This window comes from Otolemur garnettii, unplaced genomic scaffold (genome assembly GCF_000181295.1).
Source record: "Otolemur garnettii isolate 467f Iridium unplaced genomic scaffold, OtoGar3 scaffold00094, whole genome shotgun sequence".
Classification (NCBI taxonomy): domain Eukaryota; kingdom Metazoa; phylum Chordata; class Mammalia; order Primates; family Galagidae; genus Otolemur; species Otolemur garnettii.
The window spans coordinates 2299130-2307850 of NW_003852489.1; the positions used below are offsets into that span (position 1 = coordinate 2299130).

At 50.4% G+C, this 8721-nt stretch overlaps 1 protein-coding gene across 1 annotated transcript; it reads left to right on the plus strand.

Annotated features, from left to right (window-relative positions):
* Positions 1-337: 337 nt before the first annotated feature.
* DYNLL2 (dynein light chain LC8-type 2) lies at positions 338-7908 on the plus strand. Its single transcript, XM_012808799.2, has 3 exons — positions 338-627; positions 3821-3959; positions 5845-7908. Exons 2-3 carry the CDS (start codon positions 3828-3830, stop codon positions 5980-5982), a joined length of 270 nt encoding a protein of 89 aa, XP_012664253.1. The 5' UTR covers positions 338-627; positions 3821-3827; the 3' UTR covers positions 5983-7908.
* Positions 7909-8721: the final 813 nt, after the last annotated feature.

The window sequence follows — 8721 nt, forward strand, 5'->3', positions numbered from 1 at the left end:
TTGGGATTGTGATCTTCAAACTCCTCTCTCTCCTAGCCTCTTTATTGTTTTCCAGGCCTGGCCTGCCCAGCCGTGGCCAGAGGGGTCTGCAGTCCTCTTTTCTCTTAAGGCTACAGCTCCCTCCCCCAACCTTCTCCATCTCCTCCTCCCCACACCCTCCCTCCGCCCCGAGGCATTATGGGAGGAAACAAGATGTGGGGCGAGAGCCGCGCGGGGAGAAGCCCGCAGTGCGGGGCCGGGCGGGCGCAGCCAATGGGGAGCGCGGACGGCGGCGCGCGCGGCAGGGGGGCGGGGGCGGGGCGCTATTTCAGTAGGGGCCGCGCGTCGGCCGCACTCGGCGGCAGAGCGGAGCGGAGCTGCGAGGCGCTGGAGCGGAGCTGCGAGGCGCTAGCGCGGAGCGGGCGGGCCGGCAGCGCGAGGCGGAGCGCGGGCGGCCGGGGAAGCTCGAAGGGCGGACCGCGGCGGCGACAGATCGGCTCCGGGCTGCGGGAGCCGGAGACCGCGGCGGCGGCGGCGGCGGCGGCGGCTGCTGCTGCAGGAGGAGCCCAGGGGACACTGCCCCTGCCCGCGCTCTGCCTCAGGCCATCGCTGCTCCCCAGGGGCCCGTGCGGACTAGCCTCCGTGAAGGTGAGCAGTGGGTGGGGGCGTCCCTCGAACAGCCGTCGCGTACGGCCCTGTGCGCCCCGGGCTTCGCCACGGTTCTCCTGCGGCCTCTTTACGCGGCCCCAAAGCCTAAAGCTGGGCTGGCCTCGTTGCCCTCAGCATTGATGGCCGGGTCGGCGCCACTCTCCCCTGCCACCCCTCCCTCCCGGCGTAGCCCGGCTTGCGCCACTGTCTGCCCTGGCGACCCTCGTGGCGCGGCTGGAGGTCCCAGGCTGCAGAGATGACGCTCCCCACACCCCCCCTCCCCCGGGAGTGTGTGCGCTGCGTGGAGGCCACTGGTGTCAGGGACCGGAGGAGAGGGGGGGAGAGGGCTCGGGCGTGACGCGGCTTCTCCAGCCGCCGCCACCCTCTGGGGCGTCCTTCCTGCAGCGAGGACGCCCAGTCACTCCGGCGCTGCTCCAGGCCGGGCGGGGGAGGGCGGCTGACCGGCCGAGGCCTGCGGACCCAGCCCGGTGGGAGGTGGGGAGAAAGATGCTTTCTCGTTCCGCAGGTGCTGCCCTTCGAGACTGCATGTCTCTGGAGGATGGCATGGAGGAGGGAGACGGGCCCCTTGGAGAGCCGAAAGGAGGAAATGGAAGCATTTGTGTGTGTTGGCGGGTGGGGAGGGTGGTTCATGCCATTCGGAGATTGCAGCCTGTGTTTTTGGTCTCAAAACCAAGGACAGAAGATGGGAACTGTCCTGGAGTGTCCTTTTCGCTTTTCAGAGGAGCCCCTGGCTCGTGACTGAGGCTGCTGGCTTGGGGCCCTCTGGCCATCCTTCTAGTTGTAGGCCAAGGTCCCTCACTTTTTCCTCGGGAAGGAGGGGCTGGGCTGGGCGCAGCTGGGCACCTTCCTATCCTTTTCTCACTGGCACCTTGGACAGGGGTGGTTGGGGCTGGGCCTCACCTCTCTCAGACGCCTGGGGGACCGAAGTGAAGAATCGTGGCATTGTAGTCACAAGACCAACATTATGTAACCGCATGCTCTCTCCTGGAGGGTAAGGTGGCTTTTAATTACTGTGGCAAAGTTGTTTCTTTGGACTTTGGGGCTGAGGCAGTAGAGCAGGTGAGCTTGCTGGCAAAATGGTGCCAATTTCGTGGTCGGTAACCATGCCCCACCCCCACCCTGGAGTTTGTAAACAGTGCCCCCTTCTGAGTGGTAACCTGGAATACACCGCCAGGTGACACTAGTTTTCTTTACTTAAAGAGCCCTATATCAGAACATTCTCCCTGCATTCTGTGATACCTTTGCTCAAACCCTTTGAGCTTTGCCCCATTTATCTCTTCTCAACTATTGGTTATTAAAATGAAAGTGTTGATTTGCCCAAGGTCACAAAGCAAGTCCGGACTTAAGCAGGGCTCTCCTGACCTATGCCCAGCACCATGGAGTGCTCAGAATCCACTTGAGCCTCTCTCTGGCTTTTACTTTTCTGGATGTGGGGGGCAGAGAGTGCTAGTATACTACCCTTTTGCTCTGCCAGTCTCTGCTGAATTGGAACAGCCCTGCTTAGTTTGACAGTGCCAGATGAAGGTGCTTGGGATGCCGTCAAGGGTGCTTTTAGCTGGCAGCTGGCATATTTGCATTCTGTTAATCAGCTGCAGGTTGAAATAGTGGTTGTGGGTTCTGCCTTCCTGTTGAGCCCATCTATCCCACAGGCTAGTGTGGACTTAGAGATCATGGTGGCCTGGAATGATACCGAGGGATCTGTCCTTGAATAGGCAGGCCCGTGGGTAGCCTTGTATCAAACCGTGCTGGAATGACAGCATCTTTTGTCCATTGAGCTGGGCCACTGAGTAGTGCTTTTGGGACTGACATTGGGAGATTGTTACTGCTGTGTGATGGGGCTGTGGTCAAGGACATAGGGCAGGATTTTGCAGTTCATTCCCTCTGTTCTTGCAGAGAACTTCATATGCTGTAGACTGCCAGGCAGGTCCTGAAATTCCTCTCATCCCAGAAAAGATCCATGCAGGGTCTGCCCTGAAACTCTGGTTGCCATGGCTCACGTAGCAGTGATAAGAAACAAGGCTGTTAAAATAATAACCATTCTTCACCTTTCTTAGACATTTTTAAAAAACCCTCCATCTCTAAGTTTTTCTCAGTCCCATATTTTTATGCTTACAAAAATTATTTTGAGCCTTAATGAATGGGATGTACTGAGGAGAAGGATGGGACAGAGATGTGATAGACTGTATGACTGGCCAACTCTGAGGCTGCCTCCCCACCTTTCTCCCTCTAAGGGGCATCTCAGGCCTGAGTACTTAAAGGAAGGTATAATTATTGTTGTGTTTGCTCCATTGGGTATTGGTGTGCTCAGAATATACTCTACCCCCTTTTGTTAGAATAGGAGTTGGCAATCTTTTTTTGTGAAGCATCAGATAGTAAATATTTTAGGCTTTGCAGGCCGTATATTCTCTCACAACTGTGCAGCACTGCTATTGTAGCATGTTCCTGTAAGACTTGATTTTACAAAAACAGATGGTAGGCTGAATTTGGCCAATGGACAGCCGCTTGTATAGACTGTCCTTTTTTGCACATTCTCTCCTATAACTTTAGTTAATCCTTATAACAGTCCCCAGTAGAGAGCTATCCTTATGCTAAAATGGAAATAATCAAATGCAGGAAGGCCAAGTGACTTGTCTAAGACTACAAGAGTTCAAAGTTAGGACCAAAAAGCAGACCTACTGATTCCTAGTCTATCTTTTTACTGTGATACCAATGATGTAATAATGGCCATTAAATCAAGGGCTTATTCTGTTTAGGTGTTAGTGCCACCTGCTTTATCCTCAGGACAACCCTGTAGTCCCCATTTTATAGATGGCATGAAAACATAAAGGTTAAGTAATTTGCCCAAGGACACAGCTAGTAGGTGATATATATCACCTTGAATATCAGCGCTGTTCACAATATCAGAAACAGGTAACTTTGAGAGTTGGATAAACCTCATTTTACATATGATAAAAACTGATGGTTACTATGTCCTTTTTTCTGTTTGCCCTGCATTTCCCAGGAGTATCTCTGTTAAAAGCTTAGGAGCTTTTCTCCTAATGTCTCATGTCTGTGTTTTCTGTTGCCTTTGCCTTCTATGCTTCCTTCTCCCACTGAGACCCCACACCCAGCAGTTAATGTGTGTTGCCCAGAGCATAGATTTGTCAACCTCACTTCTCTGCTGCTTCTTCAGTGTCACGATGTCTGACCGGAAGGCAGTGATCAAGAACGCAGACATGTCTGAGGACATGCAACAGGATGCCGTTGACTGTGCCACGCAGGCCATGGAGAAGTACAACATAGAGAAGGACATTGCTGCCTATATCAAGAAGGTGTGCCGGGAGAGCTGTGGCTGATGGCCAGGGGTGGGGATTGGCAGCTGAGCTGTCCTCCTGGAAGAGCTAGAGCTAGGGGACATAGGAAAGCAGGCATATCCCATGCAAACAAAGCCATAGGAACCTGGAAAGCAGACAAATTAGGGAGTGATTCTAAATTGCCAAAGCATTCACCTTAGGAGTTCTCAATAGCTCTGTTATGTGTATGTGTGTATGCAAGGCCTGGTGGAAGGATAAGACTATGCAGGGAGCTTCAGAATTAAATATATCTGGCCCAATTCAGAAATGTTAAAAGATAAGATCAAGGATATTTGAATAATGTAAATATATAAATTTTCGGGGGACCTGCATCATTTAAAGTGGAGTATACTTAAAATAATCTTTATCATATAGGGGGTTTCCTTTTCCTTCCCTTAAAAAGGACTTGGGTACTGCAGTGTCCCGTTCTTAAGAAAAAGGTAGGCTTGAATATATACTTGTTTTAAGTAGATGAGCAATATTAGGGCCATAGGTTTGGTCCCTGAAAAATTTCCTGAGTGAATGGGTGACTGGCTGTGGTCAACATGGTGAGGAAGCAGCTGAGCCAGATGTGAGAAGAGGGTACTAGGGCCCCCATTCCCTGTCAGGACCTTTGTGTCCTTTGGAGACATGATCTTTGATGTTCTTAGCTCTGGTATCCTAACAAGGATGCATGAGAACAGCAGGCAGTAATCTGGCTCACAGAAATGGTGGGATCTCCTTAAGTTTTAAAGAACTCTATTTTTCTACCCAGATAGTGGGATGAAAAGGAGACACTCTCCAGTCCTGAGAAACATTTTTGTGTGGACCCAAGGGTGCAGAGCCAGCTGCAGTTGTCAGCTCCGTGCCATTCTTTCCAGGGAGGGAATCCAGAATCATGTTCTCTCAGAAACAGAAGAATCCCTGAATTATCTGGTCTACCTTTTTGTTTTATCGATGGGGAAATGAGGACCCTGAGAATTTACTGTGGCTCTCCATCATTACACAGATTCTTGAACCAAAATTGAGGCTGGGTTTGGTTTTCACTGTTTCCTAGTATGTTGTGTGGTATGGGTGCTGTGGGGAGGCCAAGCAACTTGTATGTTTAGCTCTGAGGGGACAGAGATACCCAATTTTGACAGCATTGTTGGGCCTATAGTGGCCATGTCCTCTCATGGCCATGGTAGGATGCATCTAGAATTGAGCCTGTGGGCTGAGCCACAGGTGGGAGGGAGATGCCTGATTAGCTTACAAGGATTTCCTTTATGGTTTTGATACTGAATTGGTACTCCTGAGGGAAGTGAGGAACGTTCCTTGATCTCATGACTGAGGTCCTTGTAGTGTGTATAGGCCACACAGTGCCTAGCACATGGGAGCTAATGTCATCTTATATAGTATTGCTTCCTGGTACTCATGTTTTTGGTTCCCGTTTTGCTCTAATGTCTTGGTTTTTGCTGCTTTGGTAATGTGTAAGGCAGTAGGTGGTGGGTCTCTATTGGTGTCGTACTATATGACAGCTGGGAATGGTCCTTTACCACTGTGGCCTCTCTGATTTCCTTTCTGAAGAAGCACAAGGTGGGTTAGTGATAGTGTGGTGGGTGGGGTAGCTAGCCGGAGGAGAGATGATCAGGGTGAGAGACTCAGGTGAGAGAAATAATGGAGCCTTTGTGCTGTTCCATTATTAATGAGGGGAGGAGAGTTCTTGCCAGCGTTAGAACTTGAGCTCCTGAGGTTCAGGGAGCTGAGGCCATGGGCTGGGGGTAGAATAGGGGTGATAAAACCAAACATGTGTCAGTGTTGGGATTATAGGGAGAGACTCCGTTTCTGATTTTTTTTTCTTTAAGCTATCTTAATCACTCTTCTCCCCCTTTTATTCTTTTTTTAGGAATTTGACAAGAAATATAACCCTACCTGGCATTGTATCGTGGGCCGAAATTTTGGCAGCTACGTCACACACGAGACAAAGCACTTCATCTATTTTTACTTGGGTCAAGTTGCAATCCTCCTCTTCAAGTCAGGCTAGGTGGCCGTGGTGAAGGTGTCAGTGGCGGCAGCAGCGATGGCAAGCAGGCGGCGTTGCTGGGACTGTTTTGCACTGGGGCTAGCATCAGGATGTCCTCTCCAATGGCTGTGCTACTGCATGGACTGTATACTCGATTTCATGTGTATGTCGCAGTAAACAAAACCAAACTTCTTTCTGTTTAGTTGCCTGGGGAAGAAGGCTGCTTTATGTTTACTTTTCAAGACTTAAAAAAAAAATTGGTTGTATTGCACTAGGAAATCTCTCCCACCTCTCCCTTTTCTCTTTCTCTCTCTATACAAAATAAAAAGCCCTCAATAAAGCCCAAAAGACTAGGAGGGCTGAGGAAAAGAAATAGGTCTCTGGAGGTGGAACTAAAACTGTGCAGCTGCCTTTTCTGGGGTAGATGCTGCTTTGAGAGGGCCAGGGAGTCTGCAGGGGGACCGTGTTAGGATTGGCAAAGAGAGAGGGATAGGAAGGCAGGTGGAGGGATTGATCTAGTACCAGGGAGAATATTCCACTGAACTGTGATTCTACAGCTAGGGGCAGAGGGTGGGGCAGGGGTGCATTCTTTAAGGGGCCCTGAGATGTATTTGTCTGTGGTGTGTGGGAGTGGGGAGCAGACTTGTCTAGCTGTCTTTGTCAGAATTTCTAAGTAAGGGCTTTGTCTTTGTGGAATTACCTTCTTTTATTCTTCCTGCCAGAGATCATGCTGTGAGGATATTGGGGGTAGGATTAGCTTGTTTTTTTTTCTTTCCATTCTTTCTTCTCCTCCTGTCTGCTCTCTGCTCAGCCCTCAGTTTTTTCATTCCTCTGGAGTTCTCTTAGAGCAGCCCCTGTTGTTAGTTGGCTGGCAAGGGAATTTCTGGTGACTGTAGTTCCTTAGTTAGGTCTTAGCAATCAAACCAAATCAATGTTTCCCTCAATTCTCCTGTGTGTTTGTGTGTGTGTGTGTGTATGTGTGTTTGTGTTTGGGGAAGAGGGGAGGGAGGGGGCAGGACAGTGTGGAATCTTAGGGTGTACGGTAGGTCAGGGGCACAATTCTAAGGGGGCCTTTATGTTAAGAGCCTCTGGGGGTGTCTATTTTGGGGGTGAAGACAGATGTCACTCCAGTCCACCCCCAGTCATCTAGTCCAGACACTCTGCTTGCCCCTATAGTTGTCTGCTCCCTGGGGAGGCTTTAGGACGACCACCCAGGACAAGATGGCCGTGCTGCCATTTGCTCTGGAGCTAGGTCCCAGTGGAGAAGGACAGTGACTGTGGACAGTGGCAGCCTCTGGTGGGAGGTGAGGTTGGAAGTGATAAAGGGCTGCAGGAGGCTTCGGGGGAGCTTTGGAGGAGGTCAGTCTATAAAGTGGTAAAGCCAGATACCAGATGGAGCAGGGCTGAGAGCCGGAGGAGATTCCAAGGAGGGTCCAGGGGAAATCTTGTCTGTTAAATGGAATAAGGTGGGGTTTGGGGTGGTCACTGCTGATCGAGCTGCTGATTCTCATGAATCACCTTCTAAACTCTCATGTGTAGGGTTAACAAGTGGGGGGTGGGGGATCCAGCTCATACTTTTTATTTTCAAGTCCATTCTTTGGGTGGGTGGGGAGGCAGGAGGATGCCTCTTCCCCAAGCTCTTAGTGTGTTCTGAGCTTGCTTTTTGATGCCGACAGGGGAGGGTGGGAACTGGGGTGATGATTGAGTTCCCTATATCAAACCCTTCAGTGGGCACAAGACTGAGTGCTTGATGTTAGTTTTTATTTTTTTATGAATGTCCAAATCTCTTTTTCCCCTACCCTCCCAGACTTGTGTGGCCAGTTGGAAGTGTCTGGTTTGTGTTCATCTCTCCCTCATTTCTGGAGCAGGGATTGAGACCCTGCCACATCTCCTATGCTCTGCATCCACGCCTCTTTTGGACATTAAAGGTCGATTGATGCACCTCTGCACTGTTTGAGTTTCTTTGGGGGTGAAGGGTTGGCCTGGTGATCGTGATGTCACATAGATGGTGGGGGTGGGAAGTAGAGTAGAATGGGGGCTGAAGAGAGAATATCGGGAAAGAGATACCGATTGGCCAGGAGCAGGACTTATTTGTAGCGCTTAGGCTTATTTCCCTAAGTAAGAACTAACCAGCAGCACTCACCTACAGGGGCTCCTGCGTCCTCCCTCCCTGGGGATGGCTTAAGTGAGCCACATTTCAGATCTTTGGTGTAGTAGATGCCGCCTTCCCAGCTGTTGTCCTGTACCGCCTGAACTTTTAGCTTCTAAGAACCTATAGTCAAAGCTCATAGTTTCCTGCTCCCTATTCTCAGCCTCCCGAAGCCTGGGGAGTGTATCTATTAGCAAAGTCCTCTGGCCACTCAAGTGGAGAAGCTGGGGATCTTCAGAAAGATAGAGACTGTTGGTGGAACCTGAGTGATTCTCTGACTCTTTTGGGTCATCCTAGTTGACTTGCTTGGAGGTTCCTGCCCCCACACACAACTGGAGAAGTCAGCAATGACAGGACTTTCTCAGAGTGTCTGCCCTTCTCTGACCCTAACCCACTGTGCATTTATAATCCTTGTGGAGGTATCAGGGAACGAGGGGCACTTTGCCTTCTTTCTGTCGTCTGAAACATTTGCTGAGTTTCTTGTGTGTTTGGGCCTACGATGCTATTCACACTGAATGAGGCAAGTTCTAGGCTTCTATGACAAGTGCATTCTAATGGTAGAGTAGGCACATGCACATTGGTAAGCTTTTTCCAATAGTGATGAATGTTAC